The sequence below is a fragment of the Neofelis nebulosa genome, chromosome 3 (genome assembly GCF_028018385.1).
Source record: "Neofelis nebulosa isolate mNeoNeb1 chromosome 3, mNeoNeb1.pri, whole genome shotgun sequence".
In the NCBI taxonomy this organism is placed as follows: Eukaryota; Metazoa; Chordata; class Mammalia; order Carnivora; family Felidae; genus Neofelis; species Neofelis nebulosa.
Genome location: NC_080784.1, coordinates 54,335,108 through 54,354,970, shown reverse-complemented (window position 1 = coordinate 54,354,970; position 19,863 = coordinate 54,335,108). Strand labels below are relative to the sequence as shown.

At 40.0% G+C, this 19,863-nt stretch overlaps 2 protein-coding genes across 2 annotated transcripts; one reads left to right on the top strand and one right to left on the bottom strand.

The window, feature by feature from the left end:
* The first annotated feature begins 1,415 nt into the window (after nt 1-1,415).
* DEFB134 (defensin beta 134) lies at nt 1,416-3,586 on the top strand. The gene is made up of 2 exons (XM_058719699.1): nt 1,416-1,473; nt 3,444-3,586. Exons 1-2 carry the CDS (start codon nt 1,416-1,418, stop codon nt 3,584-3,586), a joined length of 201 nt encoding a protein of 66 aa, XP_058575682.1.
* Nucleotides 3,587-17,390: 13,804 nt separating this feature from the next.
* DEFB135 (defensin beta 135) lies at nt 17,391-19,425 on the bottom strand. The gene is made up of 2 exons (XM_058719698.1): nt 19,211-19,425; nt 17,391-17,560 (listed from the first exon to the last, which is right to left on the bottom strand). The coding sequence occupies exons 1-2, from the start codon at nt 19,266-19,268 to the stop codon at nt 17,391-17,393; spliced, it is 228 nt and encodes a 75-aa protein (XP_058575681.1). The 5' UTR covers nt 19,269-19,425.
* Nucleotides 19,426-19,863: the final 438 nt, after the last annotated feature.

Sequence of the window (19,863 nt, the reverse complement as noted above, 5' to 3'; positions counted from 1 at the left end):
TTGTTTTAATTAAATGTTTAATGTTTATTTTTGAGAGAGAAAGAGACACAGCGTGTGAGCAGGGGAGAGGCCGAGAAAGAGGCAGACACAGAATCCGAAGCAGGCTCCAGGCCCTGAGCTGTCAGCACAGAGCCCAGCAAGGGCTAGAACTCACCAACCTCGAGGTCATGACCTCAGCCTGAAGTCAGCCGATTAACTGCTTAACCGCTTAACCCACTGAGCCAACCAGGCGCCCAAATTGTAACTATTTGAGGGGATAGATATGTTAATTAGTTTGATTGCGGTCAGCATTTCACAATGTATATGTACTTCAAATTATCACATTTTACTGCTTAAACATTAGCAACTTTCATTTGTTAATTATACCTCACTAAAGCTGTTGAGGAAAAGTCTTGAAGAATGGTTGGGATAACAGATATGTTCATCATCTTGAATGTGATGACGGTTTCACAAAAGTATGTGTGTCAAAGCGTATCAAATTGTACACTTTAATATTTAAATTTTTATGTCATTTATATCTCAATAAAGATTTTTTTAAGTTTATTTATTTACTTTGAGAGAGAGCAAGCACAAGCGAGGGAGGGGAAGAGAGAGGGGAGAGAGAGAGAGAGAGAGAGAGAGAGAGATTGAATCCCAAGCAGGCTCTACACCATCAGCAGAGACCAGGGCTCATAACCCATGAACCATGAGATCATGACCTGAGCCAAAATCAAGACTCGGAGACTTAATCGACTGAGCCACCCAGGCACCCCAGTAAAGATTTTTTTTTAATAGTGATAGTTATAAAAAATGACCTTGACAGAATATTATGCAGCTTTTAAAATATCATTTGTGAAGAGTTTATAATGAGACAAAAAATACTTATGGTATATATCATGCTACAAAAACAGCATATCTGAGTATATTGTTTAGAACTATGCAAAACAAAATATCAAACAATAAGCCAGGCATAAATGAAATTTCTTTAAGAAACACACAGCTAGTTTCTGAGAGATGAGGCTCACGTGTTAACTTTTCCTTCCTTGTCATTTTTAGTATTTTATAAATTTTCTAAAATTGGCATTTAATTTTTCTTGTAACATGAAAAACCCAAAAATTCAAGGTTATTTCCTTGAAAAAGAAAAACTATAGTTCTCAGGTCTCCATTAATACTTTTGGGAAATCCAGGTGGGGGAGCAGTGCCTTCGTCAACAGGAGAAGCGGCCACACCAGAAAGAGCTGGCTGTTTTTTTCCTCACACAAGCATGGCCAACTCCACTGCCTCGGGGAAGATCAGTGTAGCATGTGTACCCAGAGCAGTGTATACTTCAGACCTCTCAGGTTTGTACGGGACGGTGTGTTCCACCTTCGCTTTCTGCACTCTGACAGCCAGTGTCAGACCCTGCCACCTTTATCCTCAACAGAAGCTCCCGGCCATGAAACCTCTCGTCACTGTCCTTGTCTTGCTCTCCTGTGTGGACCCAGCTCTGGCAGGTAAAATGGGACTCTCCCTGGGGAACCATTTGTCTAGAAGAGCAATTCCACTAAGCTAACCTACAAATGTCCTCCTACCATGGACCCTTTTATTTTCAAAGTGGAAGCATCAACCGGTTTGATGTTAGCAAGACCTGGGCTTGAATCTTGGCTCTCCAACTTGTTAACTGCGCAGCTTTAGGCAAAAGTCAAAGCTTCTCTGAACCTTAGTTTCTTCATTCACAAAATGGAAACAAAACTAACCTCTGAGTCTTGCCAGGATTAAGTGTGCTGATGTATAGAACAGGCCTATACATAACAGGTACCTGACTCCTGAGAGTTTTCATAATATTTTCATTAGTAATACCCCATCCTGTTTTGCCACTATTGTTTTGTCCCTAATTTAGGAACACGTCTAGGCATAATAGTCCATAACAGAAAATAGTGATAACACAATTTGTTAGCTTTCTAATTTACTGAAATTTATAATTTGTAGATTCCTTAGATACATGGAGAAACAGATTTGGAACTACTTGTTCCAAGAGAATTAAGGGGCTTTACGTGCTAAAAGAAATATCTGATCAGGGACACATGAGAGAATGCTGACTGGCCTCAAACTGTAGCTTGACCACATTCATGACTGATTTTTAAAATCTCTCCTGAATATTCTCTTCACTCAGTGCTATTGAATCAGTTCAAGTCCATATGTTATAGGGTCCCATTTAATTTCTCATCCGCCCTCAAGTAATCTCTGGGCAGGTGAACCAGATTTTCTGGTCACCTGACTCATTAGGCTGGATTTAAGAATCCATACAACCCAGGCCTCTTGAAGCTATTGATGGGACCAATTCCACTATGGTTTATGGAAATGGATTCATGGCTTCTAGACAATTGAGATAGTCTACAATATTCACTTTAGTGCCTTATACATTCCCAAAGCTGTCATTTCCGTAGGAATTTCTTGTCTTGTTACATAGCCCACTTCACTTCATCTCCCTGGGCTTTCATCTTGCCAGGTGAGTAACCCTGATCCCTTTTTTGCCCTATAGGACAATTACCTTCCAGGACATGATAACTTGCACAGGATCGGGGCTGACTCAAAATTTCTACAGATGACCAAAATACTTGACATTCTTTTCCTTTTAATACCTTCTTACATATGGAAATAAAGACATATCCATATTTTGACAATTCTACAGAGTAACATGTCCATAAAATCATAAGCTCAGCTCAAAATGCCTTGGGTCCCAATAAGACATTCTAAATCTTCAGAATATATTTTATCCTCCACTGAACTCATCATAGCATTCTGTTTTGCAAATGATTCTGTCTTCTGCGCTCTCATAGATATTTTGTGTTTCTTCTCTCTTGGTCTAGATGGAAAATTCTTTGAGTTTAAGGTCTACATTGCATTCAAATCTTATAAAAACTGGCTTGGGAATGAATACATAATTAAATAGTGAGTGAATGACTACATGCATAGGTAACTTGATTGTTTAGAGTATATTAACTTACCAATTTGGGCAAACTTCCAAGCTACTAATTGTCTCAGCTCAGAGTGCCATAACAAAATACCACTGATTGTGTGGTTTCAACAAAATGAATGTTCTCAGTTCTGTAGGCCGGACAGTCCAGATCAACCGCAGGCTGATTGTTTCTGATGGGAGTTATCTTCCTGGATTTTAGACAACCAGCCTCTCTCTGTGTCTAAGAGCCCCACCCTTAGAGATGCAATTCACTTTACCTCCCAGAATTCCTCTCTCCAAATAGTCACATTGGGGGTGAGGGTTTCAACATACGAATGGAGGATGAGGGATAAAGTGAACACGATTCAATTCATAGCACTAGTTCATCCTTTTTCAACTACAGAATCAATCATTATGATTAAGACTTGATTAAGTCCCCTTGGAATCCAGTTTGATAGAAATGGAGGCACTAATTCTGTGACTTTTTGGACTAAATAATTATTTTTGCATTCATCTTCTTTCCAGGCTTGAATCCACTGTCATCAGAAATGCACCAGAAATGCTATGGGAATGGTATCTGTAGACTTGAGTGCTCTACAAGTGAAATGTTAGTTGCCTACTGTATGTTTCAGCTGGAGTGCTGTGTCAAAGGAAACCCTGAGCCCTGACACAAGACGCCAGTGAACGCCAATTAACTTGAAAGTAATTGACATCCTCTCCACCAACCTTCACACAGCCAGGGAATTTAGATTAAACTGTGACACTGTGATGTGCCCACAGTTGTTGGTTTTTAGCATTTTTTACATAAGCCATCAGAATCTTATGATTTTGCATTTGAAAAGCTGAGCTGCAGCCTTACTCAAGACAGCTAAGCTTCTCATGAAAACAACTTAGGATATGTTTTCTCGCTTCAAAGTGATATCCATGCTCTTCTCAGTGCCTATTTCTCTCTTAGAAAGGACACCTTAATTATTTATAGAAGCTTCAAATTACAGAAACACCCAGTCCCTTCAGTTCCCCCATTTTCTTTCTCTTTGTACCGCCCATCTTAGAGAAACAGATCTGCCCTGGCCCCCTGATGACTTTGTAGGTTTCTCACAAAGACCACATAGGTGAGGCTTAACTGCAGGCTGGCCCAAGTCTTCACTGAGTCTGACCCTGTAGTTCTTCGTGAAACACAAGGGAAAAGGCTTTGTGGTAATGGGAACCCACGAAGTAGGTTCTCAGCCACAACCATGATTTCAGAGAGTGAAAGCACGGGACTTCCCCCCTCAACCTCCTTAGGGTTTAGTTACAGGCTACCAGACCACTTGGCTATGGTTTGCAGTCAACTCCTCAGCAGCAGAGTGGCCCAACACCTCTGCTACCTCTCATCTGGCCCCTCTGCTTGGGGGTCATCCTGTGGCACTAGGAACTAACACCACACTGATCTTACTTTGCCGTGCGTGTAAGTAATAAATTGTCTGAATCCATTTGGACTCACTGTTTTCTTTACCAGTCAACCCTATGAAGGTGTCCAGGCAAACCTACAAATTCTATTATGGTGCTGATTATCCCACTGACTACAGTGATGCTGCTGCACGTCTGCCTAACTGCTTAATACCGTCAACCTATACACAAATGCATGAGTGCGGAGTTCTGCACTTGCTGTTCAGGATAAGGGGCGCAGCGGCCGAGGGGGTAGATTCTGGTTGTCTTCTTTAACTTCAGTGCTGAACACAGCATGGTCCCTCTAGTAATTCTGAGAAGATGGAGCTGTAGCTGCAAATAGTCGATTGGCGATCTAGTACATGGCCGAGGAAACAACGGCAAAGTCCTGGCTTGAAATCACAGTACTGCCCTTGCAGCCACTCTCTGCAACTGGACAGAGAAGAAAGGAGAATAGTAGATGAGAAAGAGGAGGGGTTGTGAGGAGCTCTACCCTCCCAGACGCTCTTCAGTCTTTGAGAAAATCCAGTGTTTGTGACTTTAGAGAGGAAGATACTAAAAATATGGTAGAGTGTGTCCTCTTCTCAGAGGCCCAAACTCACCTGCAGAGTCAGTAGGGGAGATGGGCCAAATGGAATAGCATTAGAGATGGCCTGGAATGGCAGGCATGGTTATTAAGTATCCAGAGTAAGGAATGCATCCAGACAGGGCCCAGGAAAACTATTGGACTCTGAAGGAGGCAAGGGAATCTTCATCCAAAGAGCACTGGATCTTATCAAAGTGTGACTCCAGACCTCCTAACATCCCAGGTAGCCTTAGGCTCGCTTCTCATTTTACTCTTTCACCTCAGATGTACATCCTCTATACACACAGATAACTGAAATTTGAAAGCAATTCAGTCTGCTGAGGAGCCTCTCTTTCCAAATGGATCAAAGGACACCATTCTCTCTTAGGGAGGTGATCGTCAAAGCAACAGAGAAAACATGAGTTATCTCCGCTGGAACAATCAGAAACTCTCTGGAATCTGGTTAAGTCTTGAACAAACAGAAATTCCCACCACTAAGGAAAAAAAAAAAGAAAGAAAGGAAAAGAAAGTTGGATAGGCCAACAGTACGCTGCCTTTACCTTACTGTTCCATAAACCCAAACCTCTACATTCATATACCCTGTCAGGAAATGAACTCTGTTATTAACAATGGTAGCTGTAAAGTGTTTTATTCTTTTGACATAAGGTGTGAATATTACACAAGCAACTTCTGGCTTTTCTGGGATTCTGTAAATATGGAACCTGAAAAGAAATTGGGTAACTATGGTTAGTCTCTGTACATGGACACATCCAAAAGAAACTTAATTCTAAGATCCAAAACATTTTTTTAAATAACATATTTACCAAATCTCTCAGTAAAGCCACAAAATGTGGAAGGGTATTCTCACAATAGAGAGCAAACTTCCGTTAGAATTCTTTTCGGATATCACTCCCTGACATCCCACTCATCTGGTGGCAAAATTGCAGTCTAAAAATGATACATGGTGTCCATCAATAGATGAATGGATAAAGAAGATGTTGCGCGCATGCACACACGCACACACACACACACACACACACACACTGGAATATTAGTCATAAAAAAAGAATGCCATTTGAGACAACATGGATGGACCTAGAGGGTATAGTGCTAAGTGAAATAAGTCCGACAGAGGAAGATAAATACTATATGATTTATTTCACTTATATGTGGAGTCTAAAAAATAAAACAAATGAACAAAACAGATTCTTTTTTTTTTTTTTTAATTTTTTTTTCAACGTTTTTTATTTATTTTTGGGACAGAGAGAGACAAAGCATGAACGGGGGAGGGGCAGAGAGAGAGGGAGACACAGAATCCGAAACAGGCTCCAGGCTCCGAGCTGTCAGCACAGAGCCCGACGCGGGGCTCGAACTCACGGACCGCGAGATCGTGACCTGGCTGAAGTCGGCCGCTTAACCGACTGCGCCACCCAGGCGCCCCCAAAACAGATTCTTAAATGCACAGAACACACTGGTTGCCAGAGGGGAGGCAGGTGGGGAGATGGGTGAAATAGAAGAAGGGGACTAAGAGGTACAAACTTCCAGTTATAAAATAAATAAATCACAGAGATGAAAAATACAACATAGGGAATATAATCAGTAATATTGTAATAATGTTGCATGGTTGACATCTGAGGACTACACTTATCATGGGGAGCACTGAGTGATGTATAAAAAATGACATCTGGGATGTCTAGCAGTTGCACTAGAGATTCTGAGAAGACCCAAGAGCAAGAAAAAGTTCTGTCTTTAAGGAAATTCGTTTTTACTTAGAGCTGACTTAAATAAGTAGATTTGATGTCTCTCAATCAGCCAAGGAGCTGATGAACTAGAACTGCCTTTAAAGATTCAGAGATCATGGCAACAACCACAGAGATAGATTTTTAACCCAGCCTTCTCCTTTTGCTCCTTTTAGTGGAGTGAGACAAGATAGGGTAGAGAAAGAGAATCCATTACCTTCCCTAGTGCTCTGAGTGACTCTCTTCACCAATTGCTTCCTGTGACCATAAGCCAGGGAGATAGAGACATCCTCGATCTCTCTCCTTTTCTCGTATGTCACACAAAAGTGGGACAGCCTCCATAGCTTGAACGTGTCCTAAAATCAGCTAGAATATAAAAATAATCTTGCCTCATTAAACTAAAATCCCATAAAGAGCAGGATGTTGGTTTTCTGATGCTTTGTATTTCAGAACATTTTCATCATTCAGGATTTGCATTTCAAATCCTGTTAGCTTGTTTAAATATTGGAAACCTCCGTTCATTTGTATATCTGATCCAATGTGCAATCCATACCCTTCTGACTCAATAACTGTGAATTATTTGCTTTACTCCATCGAGTTCATTCTCTTTTTTATTTTCCCAAACAGCTATTTTGAATTCTTTGTAAGGTGAATTGCAGATCTCCTTATCATTGGACTCAGTTATTGGAGATTATTGTGATCTTTTGTGGTGCCATGTTTCCTTCATTCTTCATGTTCCTTGGAGCTTTGTGTTCCTGATCTCCCATCTCAAGTATCAGTGTCCTCTTCCCATCATTACTAGCTGCATTCAGATGAGAGGTACTTTTTGTTGGTCTTGCTTATATCTGGGGCTTTTTCTGACCTTGTATAGATACACCTGCTCCAAACTGCAGGTACCCTCTTGTAGCAGAATTCTTAAGTTTTTGTCTTCATTCAATTTTCAACACATCAGGATGATTGCTAGAAAACTTATTTTCCCAAATGGACCACTGCAGCCCACAATTGTGATTTCTCCCTTGACACACACAGGCTTTGGTTCCCCACCATGTTCACTCCCACCTACTGGGGCTCACTTTTGCCACCACCCTTAGAAACACATACAAGAAACCAGTCATAGTGTGGAAGGGAAAGGGGAAATATGAGTTTGGCACTCAGGGAATTGGGGGAGATTGCAGACCAGGTGGATTACCACTAGATATCTTAAAATGGCCAAAATTCAGAACATTGACAACAGCACTGTTTGGCAAGGATGTGGACTAACAGGAACTCTAATCATTGCTGGTGGGAATACAAATTGTGCAGCCATTTCAGAAGACTGTTCGAGAGCTTTTTAAAAAACTAAAAATACTCTGAATATGGTCCAGCTATCACACTCATTGGTATTTATCCAAAGAAATGGAAACCTATGTCCACACAAAAATCTGCACACTTGTGTTTAGAGCAGCATTATTGATAATTGCCATCACTTGAAAGCAACCAAAATCCTTCAGTAGATGAATGAATGAATAAATAAACTATAGCACATCCACAATGGAATATTATTCAGCACTAAAAACAAATGAGCCATTAAGCTGTGAAAAAATGTGAAAAAGATTTAAATTCATATTACCAAGTGAAAGAAGCCAATCTTAGGGCTACATACTGTATGATTTCAACTATATGATATTCTGGAAAAGGCAAAACTATGGAGACAGCAAAAGATCAGTTGTTTACAGGGGTTAAAGGGGAGGAAGAGATGAATAAGTATAGCACAGAGGATTTTTAAGGCATTGAAAATACTCTGTATGGTACCATAATGATGGATACATGTCAGTATACAACCGTCCAAACCTACAGTATGTACAACATCAAGAGTGAAGCTTAGGGGCACCTGGTTGGTTCAACCAGTAAAGCATGCAAATCTTGATCTCAGGGCCATGAGTTCAAGCCCCACATTGTGCATAAAACGTACTTTAAAAAAAAAAGAGCGAAGCTTAGTATAAGCTACAAACTTTGGGTAATAATGATGTGTCCATGTAGATTAATCAGTTGTAACAAATGTACCACATTATTTTTTTAATGTTTATTTATTTTTGAGAGAGATAGAGACAGAATGCGAGTGGGTTACGGGCAGAGAGAGAGAGACACAGAATCTAAAGCAGGCTCCAGGCTCTGAGCTGTCAGCACAGAGCCTAACGCAGGGCTCAAACTCACATGCTATTAGATCATGACCTGAGCCAAAATCAGACACTCAACCGAGTGAGCCACCCAGGCACCCCAAATGTACTACATTATTTATAGCAGCACTATCAACAATAACCAAAGCATGGAAAGAGCCCAAATGTCCATCAACAGATGAATGGATAAAGAATATGTGATATATATATATACAATGGAGTATTACCCAGCAATCGAAAAGAATGAAATCTTGCCATTTGCAACTACATGGATGGAACTAGAGGGTATTATGCTAAGTGAAATTAGTCAGTAAGAGAAAGACAAATATCATATGACTTCACTCCTATGAGGACTTTATGATACAGAACAGATGAACATAAGGGAAGGGAAACAAAAATAATATAAAAACAGATAGGGGGACAAAACATAAGAGACTCTTAAAAATAGAGAACAGAGGGTTACTGGAGGGGTTGTGGGAGGGGGGATGGGCTAAATGGATAAGGGGCATTAAGGAATCTACTCCTGAAATCATTGTTGCACTATATGCTAACTAACTTGGATGTAAATTGAAAAATGAATAAGTATTTTTTTTTTAAAGGTACCACATTAGTGCAGGATGTTGATAATGGAGGAAGATATGACTGAGGACCTGGTGAGGGGAGTGAGTAAATGGGAATCTCTGTACCTTCCACTCAATTTTTCTGGGACCTAAAACTATTCTAAACAATTAAAATCTATTAAAATACAAAAAAATAAATAAATAAAAGAAAGAATGATACTGATTTCTGATATTAGCTGCTGATATATGGTACAACATGGATAAATCACAAATGCATTATATTAAATTAAAAATCCAGATTTAACTGGCTACATACTGTTTGATTCCATTTTAATGACCTTCTGAAAATGGCAAAACTATAGGGAAAGAAAACAGGTCAGTGATTGCCAGGAACTAAGGGAAACAGGAGAGGTTTTCTATACAAGCATATGAAAGAATATTTGGGCAGGATACAATTACTCTGTATTTTGGTTGTGGTGTGGTTACACAACTGTATCTGTTTATCAAAGCTTAAAGATATATACTGAAAAAAAGGTTATGTTTACTCGATGCGCACTCCTTAAGGAAAATGAGTAAAAATGAGGAAAATAGAGTTTGTTTTAAAAAAAGGAGTAAGTGTATCTTTATTTGCAGATGACACAATTGTTTATGTAGAGAATCTTAAATGTAAATCAGAAATTTTAGAATTAGTGAGGTTAGCAAAGTTATGATGCAAAATCATCATAAAATCAATTGTATTTTTATATGCTAGCAGCAAAAGAAAAATGAAAATGAAATTTAAAAGGCAATTCCATTTATAGTAGCATCAAAACTATAAAGCATTGCAGCAATAAAAAAAAGAAGAACTAAATGGAGGAAATACTATATTCATGAATTGTCATCGATTCTTTCTAAAATGACCTATAGATTTGATACAATCCCAGAAGACATTTTTGTAGAAACCAAAAAACTAACTCTAAATTTGATATAGAAATGCACAGGACATAAAATTTTAAAATGATATTGAAATAGAAAAACCAAATAGCAGAACTATCATTCTATGAACTTATTATAAAGCCATTATTAAGAAAGGCAGCATGGGGGTGACTGGGTGGCTCAGTCGGTTAAGTGTCTGACTTCGGCTCAGGTCATGATCTTGCAGTCCATGAGTTTGAGCCCCACATTGGGCTCTGTGCTGACAGCTCAGAACCTGGAGCCTGTTTCGGATTCTGCGTCTCCCTCTCTCTCTGCCCTCCCCTCTCCCCTCCTCTCCAACTCCCGTTCACACTCTGTCTCTCTCTCTCTCTCTCTCTCAAAAATAAATAAACATTTTAAAAGGCAGCATGATACTGTTTAAGGATTGACTAATGGAACAGAATAGAGAACCCAGAAATTTGATTTTGTACACAGCTGCCAAGGAAATCCAATGGGAAAAGGAAAATCTCTTCAACACGTGCTGCTGAAACAGCTTAATATTCATATAAAAAAAAAAAAGAAACTTTTTCTCAGACCACACTCAAAAATTAATTCCAGATGGATCATAAAAGTAAACATAAAAGCTAAGCTCACAAGAGAACAGAGAATATTTTTACAACTTGAGGTAGGCAAAGGTTTCTTAGGACCCAAAAGAGCAATAACCTGAAAAGGAAAAACATTGATAAATTTGACTTTAACAAAATTCAAAACTACCAAACATCAAAACACACCATTAAAAAAATAAGAAGAAGAAAACTAAAGATTAAGAAGTCAATAATAACAAACCAAAAAAAGTAAAAAATGGACAAAAGTTTTGAATATACACCTAACAAAAGAAATATAGAAATCGCCAAGAACCACATTAAAAAGTGTTTTTTTGTCATCAGGAAAATGCAAACTACAGTGACAGTGAGATACCACTGCACCTATACACTGCAATGGTTAAAAATTAAATAGGCTAGGGGCGCCTGGGTGGCGCAGTCGGTTAAGCGTCCGACTTCAGCCAGGTCACGATCTCGCAGTCCGTGAGTTCGAGCCCCGCGTCGGGCTCTGGGCTGATGGCTCGGAGCCTGGAGCCTGTTTCCGATTCTGTGTCTCCCTCTCTCTGCACCTCCCCCGTTCATGCTCTGTCTGTCTCTCTCTGTCCCAAAAATAAATAAAAAACGTTGGAAAAAAAAAAATTAAATAGGCTAATGCCGCAAATATTAACAAGAATGTGGAGACACGGGGTATACATTACATTATTGGTAGAAGTATAAAATGTACAACTGCTTTGAAAAAAGTTCCTAAGTTTTATTATAAAATTAAATGTACATCTATACAACAGACTATTTGGTAAATTAAAAATGAAATATTGGTTTGTGCTACAACAGGAATGAACCTTACAAATCTTATATGAAGTGAAAAAAATCAGTCAAAAATATTTTTATATGAAATGTTTAATTCAGGCAAATCAAAAGGAGATGAGTGGTTGGCCAGTGCTGAGTGAGGATGTAAAGAAATAGAGAATCTTATGGGTTAAATTGTGTCCCCCAAAATTCATATTTTGAAGTCCTAATTCCAAGTACCTCAGAATTTGACCTTATTTTAAAATGGCATTGTTGTACATGTCAAAATGGCCTTATGTTGTACATAAGGGTGGGTCCTAATCCAATAGGACTGATGTCCTTACAAAAAGGGTAGATTTGCAAAGGATACAAAAATACAGATTTGAAGGGGTACATTCACCCCAGTGTTTATAGCAGCATTATTAACAATAGCCAAACTATGGAGAGAGCCCACATGTCCATCAACTGATGAACGGATAAAGAAGAGAATGGAATGTTACTCAGCCATCAAAAAGAATGAAATTTTGCCATTTACAATGATGCTAAGCAAAATAAGTCAAAGAAAGACAAATACCATATGATTTCACTCATATGTGGAATTTAGGAAACAAAACAGATGAACACGTGGCAAGGGAAAAAAGAGAGAGGGAAGCAAACCATAAGAGACTCTTACTGATAAAGAACCAACTGAGGGTTGATGGAGGGAAGGGAGTAGGGAATGGGCTAAGTTGGTGATGGGCACTAAGGAGGGCACTTGTTGTGATGAGCACTGGGTGTTATATTTAAGTGATGAATCAGTAAATTCTAGTCCTGAAACCAATATTACACTATATGTTAACTAACTAGCATTTAAATAAAAATTTAGAATATAGAAAAATAAACGAATAAATAAATAAAGTTGGGAATTATAAATATAATAATAATAAAAGGGTAAATTTGGACATAGACCTATGCACACAAGGAAAACACCACATGAAAGGTAGCGATTAGGGTGATGCTTCCTTAAGCTGAGGAATGCCAGCAAACCATGTGAAGTTAGGTGAGAGGCATGAAACACATTCTCTCTCCCAGCCTTCAGAAGGAACCAATCCTGCTGATATCTTCATCTTAGACTTATAACCTTCAGAACAATAATACAATAAATTTCCATTCTTTAAGCACCTGGTTTGTGGTACTTTGTTAAAACCCTAATATACAAACACAGGAATGACTGCTACAGAGTTTCTTTGGGAAGGGATAAAAACATTGTAACGTTGTTTGGGTGGTGGGTGGTACAACTCTGTGACTATTCTAAATGAAGTTTTTTTTTTTTTTTTTTTTTTTTTTTTTTTTTATTTACTTTTGGGACAGAGAGAGACAGAGCATGAACGGGGGAGGGGCAGAGAGAGAGGGAGACACAGAATCTGAAACAGGCTCCAGGCTCCGAGCCATCAGCCCAGAGCCTGACGCGGGGCTCGAACTCACGGACCGCGAGATCGTGACCTGGCTGAAGTCGGACGCTTAACCGACTGCGCCACCCAGGCGCCCCTGTGACTATTCTAAAAACCACCGGAGCTCATACTTCAAAGGGATGGGTTTTACGAAATTATGGAATGTGAACTGTATATCTGTAAAGTTGCCTAAAAGAAAACTAAACATACAACTACCCTGTGTCTGAGAAATTCCACCCATAGGTATTTACCCAAGAGAAATAAAAGCTTCTCTTCACAAAGAGATTTGTACAAGAGTGTTCGTTGCAGCTTTGCTGCAATAGGTAAAAAGTAGAAACAGTTCACACGTGCATCCAGAGGAGAATGGATAATCTGTGGTAAAGTCACACAATAGAATACTACTCAGCAATGAAAAGGAATGGACTACAGATGAGGCAGTATCATAGAAGAACCTAAAATATTACCTATGTGGAAGGAAAACCCTTACACAGTAAGGGTAACAGTAAGTAACCCTTACACACTCTAATGATACATATATATATATATATATATATATATATATATATATATATAAAGTTCTAAAATAGGCAAACACAACCCACCACCTATGGTTAATATAAAACTTAACAGAAGTTGCTGCTCAGCAAATAGAAACCTGATGGCAAATAACTGGAAAAGGGAATGAGGGAACTTTCTGGAGGGATGTAAATGTTTGATAAGGTTTCAATTACACAGGTGTATGCATTTGTCAAAGCTCTTTAAATGATACACTTAATACCTGTGTATTTCATTGTATGTAAGTTTTTAATGTAAAAAAAAAAACTATTGAACACTAATTAATGATATCATTCTGAAGTGTTGAGAGAGGAATGTTCTGATGTTTGTAACTTACTTTGAAATGCATCCATAATTAGATGGATCAGTGGTCAGATTTCTTATATCCACAGAAATAAGTGTTTTGTGTGTAGCTGAAGGCCTGATATTGGCTTTCCTCTACTGGCACAAGTTCAGTTTTATGTGGAGAAAGGGACGTAAAGGAGAAAATTTTTGCAGATGTTCCTGGAAGGAGAGAGGAATGTGGAGTCCGTTAGATGACTCTCAGCCACATAAATATTTGCCTGAGTCCTGTGCAGAGTCTTCAGGAAGTCGCAGTAAATGCTGTTTTCTAAAGGGACTCTGTGAGACCTGAGGCCATGAGCAGCATTGATCTCATGCCGAAGTGATGGGGAAAAAAAAAAATACAACGCAGGTGTATTTACCAATCTCAGTATGGACTATAGTATGAGGCTGGCTCAGTGGAGCCTGCAGGGAATGTGGCAGCCCTTTCTTTTGCCCTAAAGAATATGGAGAGACATCAGAGTGAACAGCACAGTACCAACCAGTGGCACCTGCAAGGGGAAGATCCCACCTCCAATCAAATTTCCAATAGCAGACACCAACACCAGAACTCAAACAAGAAAAGCATGGAAGAATTTTTAGGGAGGTCGGTCTCATAAGGCACATCCAAGGTCTCTGAGTAAATGAGTGATTTGAGGCAGACGAGACAAGAAAGCATAACTCAGTACAATTATAACTTCATCACCATTCAGAGGCTTGATGGAACTCATGTATCACAGATGACTATTAAGTTAAAAAAATTAAGTCTAGCCTATTTTAGTCTACTCTATTTCACAAACATGTATAGAGTCCACAACAGCAAACACTAAAAAAGAAGAATGAAAAAGGGGAAGAGGAAGAAGAAAGGGACGAAAAAGAAGGAGTAGTAGTAGAGGTGGTAGGAGAAGAGGAACAATAAATAATGAAGAATGAAGAAGAAAGAAGAAGGAGAAGGACAGTGAGAGGGAGAGGAGGAAGGGGAGAGTGAGGAGGAAGGGGAGAGTGAGGGGGAGAGGGAGGGGGAAAGGGAGAGGGAGGAGGAGAGGGAGGGGGAGAGGGAGAGGGAGGAGGAGAGCGAGGGGGAGAGGGAGAGGGAGGGGGAGAGGGAGGGGGAGAGGGAGAGGGAGGGGGAGAGGGAGGGGGAGAGGGAAGGGAAGAGGGAGAGGGAAAGGGAGGGGGGAGGGAGGGGGACAGGGAGGGGGAGAGAGAGAGGGGGAGAGGGAAGGGAAGAGGGAGGGGGAGAGGGAGAGAGACAGGGAGGGGGAGAGGGAGGGGGAGAGGGGCAGAGGGAGGGGGAAGGGGAGGGGGGGAAGGGGAGAGGCAGGGGGAGAGGGAGGGGGAGGGGGAGGAGGAGAGGGAGGGGGAGAGGGAAGGGGAGAGGGAGAGGGAGGGGGAGAGGGAGGGGAGAGGGAGGGGGAGGGGCAAGGATCCTCTTTATTGGTTATAGTAGATAAAGAAGGAACCCCCTATATTACCTACTCTTCCCACCTGAACAAGACACCCTCAGGACGGATGTAGCTGATGACAGTAGTGATGTTAATGACATTGAAACATAACTTGGCTGTGTGTATAATCACCTTTTTTCCTTTTCACAGAAGAGCTTAAAAAGTCTAGTTCAGTCTTAGGATATAATCTGCACAGGATGGGTATTTGACCTATCATAGCAGCCAGTGTTGACTTAAAACCCCATACTTTGACAGTGTCCCCTCCCAGAAGTTTGCCCATCAGGAGCAAATCTATTCCCTCTTTCCCTGTCATATTGGAAGAACTGCTTCTTTTTTGACTTAATTCCCCCTATAACCTATTCAAGAAACAAGAGGGCTGAATCACTACTAACTTGAATAATTTATCTTGCTTGTGATGATAAAATTTAATATTTAAGAATAGAAACATTTTCACAGCCTTGTCATACTAAACAGTACAAAATTTCTCTGTGCATTGTAAACTACAACATTCTCCATATTTAAATGCAAATATTTTCAACGTTATTATTTCCAATGTCAAATAATGAGTGTTTCTTAGGAGATTCCCAAATAGAAAAAGTCACACAATTCCATAGAAAAATGGATGAAACTCTTGAACAGGTATATCACAAATAAGAATATCTAAATGGCCAGTAAGGGGTATCTGGCTGGCTCAGTCAGTAGAGCATATGACTCTTGATCTCAAGGTCGTGAGTTCAAGACCAACACTGGGCATGGAATCTAATTTTAAAAATGGCCAATAATCACATAATAAGTTGGATAGTTTCATTAGTCATCAGTGAAATGCAAATTAAACCACCACATGACATCACTACATACTCTTCAAAATGAAGGGGGGAAAAGGCCAAAAGTACTAGTTGTGGAAAGGGTTGGAAAAAAGCAAGAACTCCTGGACACTGCCTGGAATATTAATTGCTATAAACAATTTGGACAACAGTTTAACAGTATCTACTAAAATTGAATATATGCATGGCTCATGACTAGCAGCAGTTTCACTCCCAAGTATATACCCACAGAAATGCTTGCATATAAGACTCAAAAAACACATACAAGAATGTGCATCACAGCACTATTTATAAGAGGTAAATCCCAGAAACCACATAAATGGCCATCTCTGCTAGAATATTCAAATCTTCCCCAATGCAATACTATACAACACTGAGAATGCATAAACTATAACTACACCAAACAATATCAATTAATGTCATAAAGTAATGTAGATTAGAAGCCAAACACAAAAGAGTACCATTTATATAAAGGATTCCATTTATATAAAGTTTAAAAATTGGGCCACCTGGCTGGCTCAGTCTGTTAAGCATCCGACTTTTGATTTCAGCTCAGGTCATGATCTCATGGTTCATGAGATCAAGCCCCGCACCGGGCTCTGTGCTGACAGCGTGGAGCTGGCTTGGGATTCTCTCTCTCTCCCTCTCTCCCTCTGCCCCTCCCCCACTCTCTGTCTCTCTCAAAATAAATAAATAAACTTTTTTTAAAGAAGCAAAAAATAAAGTTCAAAAATAGGTGCCAAAGCTTATGCTATTAGAAGCTGGGCTAGAGATTATTATCCTTTGTGGAACAGGGACTAGTAGTGACTGAGATGTTGTAATATTCTTTTTCCATCTGAGTGCAGGTTACGTGGATGTGTTAAATTTACGAACTTCATTAAGATACTCATTTATGATTTGCAACTTTTCTGATTGCATCATATACTTCAAAAAAAGTTTTTAGGAAATGTTTAATAAGGAATAAATTAACGAAAAGAACAATCCTGAAGACAAGGAATTTAACCAAGAGATTATCTTCATAGGAGAGACACTGAATGCCTCTAAAGGTAGAGAAACAAAGCAGACATAGAAACACAGAAGGACTAAAACCATCATGTTATTAGGATAGCACAATTGAAAAGGATCTGGGTCCCAGAGGAAGTCAGCAGGAGCCTCAGATACTCACAATTATCTTCTAACCCGTACATCTAAAAGCTTTTTGTTAACGCAGCACAGACGTCTGACATCACAAAAAATGTGATAGTCTTCATTTCCTCCACATAATTTCCTGCAAACACCTTTTCCTCCCCAGCATGTAGAAAATGCTGTTCTTATATATGTATTCGGTCCACTTCTAACTGTCAACAGAAACAAGGGTTAATGCACAGTGTTCTGCAGGGTCATGATACCATGGATAAATCAGATTGAAGGCTGTACTTTATAACATTTTAATGGTAAATTGGATAAGATCAAAACATCCCAGTCATGTTATGGCTGAATGCCTGTTTTTCAGTGGCTCTCATTTTCCAGAGACCCTATTATAAGTCATTAGTTCCCATGGGCCCCCCTTACATGAATCACTAACCAATAATACGCAGGTACCAGGGCCCAGCAAATTCTGCTTGGGACTATTTGCCATGGAAAGAACATTAAGACCTCAGAGTAGTCCCAGGAATCCACAGAGGCCCTATACCAGAAGGCATGCAGGGTCTGGGATAGTAACAAGGTAGTTGGAGATTATCAGAGCCTCAGTTTGAAGAAGCAAAAGACCACTGACCTAGAATTACAGAAGCCCATGGTTCTAGCTCTACATCCCAATAACATTCTGTATGATTTTTAGCCAAGTACCCTACTACCAGTCTTGGCTTAGTCACAGAGTACATGAAAGCATCACATGGGATAATGAGTGTGAAAGGCTTTGAAATACCTGAAACACACATCTTATATCCATAAGGTTAGCATACTTTCTAACCTTAACACCTGGGTACCTCTGGAAGCTGAAAACATGGAGGGGGTGGTAGGAAGTCCACTTAAAAGAGTGCAGGTGGCTCTGAGTCACCCTCTGAACTATACACCTTTGTGTGCTAAGCCTTATCAGTCTCACCCAGCTGGTTCATGGAACCATCCCTTGGGCCTTTGCGATAGAAGAATAATCAATGTGGTATGTCCAAAGGCCACTGGCAAGCAAACCTGCCTGTCAGGTGCCCATTAGCCCTGAGGCACCCCTCTTGGGACAAGGGAGCCCAGCAGAAACACGGCTCGCACTGTCCAGAGGTCCTTCCATCCAGAACAGCAGCAGTAGTCTCAACACAATCACATCTGGGCCTGTCTTCTGAGTACTTCACACCTGACCTTTAACTGGCACCTTTCGAATATGAAGGTCTGGGGCAGCTTTCTGCAGACCCCAGCAAACTACAAGCAGTTTTTGAGAACCTCCACTTCAGAGACTTAAGTGGACCCTTCTTGGTATTATCAAGTTGCTAGTTTCTGTCCAGAGGACGTGAATTCTCTGAATGATGTTCCAGGGTATCCCATCATGCTGTAAGTTAAAACACTGGAACAACCAGCTCTATGTTCTGATTCTGCTCAGCATCGAGTTTGCCTTGGCTTCTAAATGTGTGAAAAACAGTCTGGGTAACTGACTTAGGAATACAAATTCTAAAAGTCCTAAAGGAACGCCCCCCACCCTCCCGTTCCCAAATCCTATCTGTCTTCTAAATACCAATGTGATGCCAATATCATCAGTCCGACTTTCCCCTCAAACATCACAGACTCCCCAGACCAAAATCCAGGACCATTTTCTTCACTGGAAAGAACCACCTCCTGTTATGTGTCCTCAGTATCTTCTCTCCATTTTCCAGAAAAGCCCAGAATGTCCATCTCTGTTCTCATCCCTTCCTGTTTCATCTTCCTTCCTCCAAGTCCTGCTTTCTTTTCACTCTTGTAGAACCTCATGCCCTCTCTCCCTTCACTGTTCATAGTCGCACAGGAAGGGGATTTCATTTTACCTGGTGGAACACAGGAGAGCAAGACAAGGACCACAAGGACCAAGAGTAAGCTCTTCATTGCTGAACCAATCAACAAAGGGACAACTGGAAGGCAAAGGACAGTCACTCTATATGTAGTTCTCTAGACGTGGGGAGCTGCATGGCTAGTGAACCTTTCAGGAACAAGAACATCTCCTTGCTCCACTGAGCAGTCCAATAAACTAAAGGGCTGACTTTGAACATGACATCTCACCATGAAAATCTACTTCCTTAGTGTCATTTGTATGCTGGCAACTGAATTCACACTGCATCAACAGCCCTATTCTATATTCTCTATATATGATAGAATATAAAGTGAGATATATATATATATATATATATATATATACACATAGTGTATATAAAGTTATATATATATATGTATAGAGAGAGAGAGACAGAGACAGAGAGAGACAGAGAGAGAGAGAGAGATATATAGTATATAAACTGGACTGCTGTTTTCAACTTCAAGAAATTTGTGATGTGATTGAGATTTTAGATCTGTGAAAGACTCCTAAAAGAATTGCAAAGCAAAAATCAATATATACAGGAAGAGTAGAAGACATGAGTTGGGAGCACCCCAAAAAGAAGCGATCAAGGGAGCATGAGGGTACTAAGGGACACTCTCCAGAGGA

Bases quoted from the DNA above. Each gene is read 5' to 3' on its own strand.
- DEFB134 (XM_058719699.1), top strand. From the start codon at position 1,416: ATGAAACCTCTCGTCACTGTCCTTGTCTTGCTCTCCTGTGTGGACCCA. The intron at 1,474-3,443 runs GTAAAATGGGAC...TCTTCTTTCCAG, and splicing joins TGTGGACCCAGCTCTGGCAG to GCTTGAATCCACTGTCATCA.
- DEFB135 (XM_058719698.1), bottom strand. From the start codon at position 19,268: ATGAAGAGCTTACTCTTGGTCCTTGTGGTCCTTGTCTTGCTCTCCTGT. The intron at 17,561-19,210 runs GTAAAATGAAAT...TTCTGTTGACAG, and splicing joins GCTCTCCTGTGTTCCACCAG to TTAGAAGTGGACCGAATACA.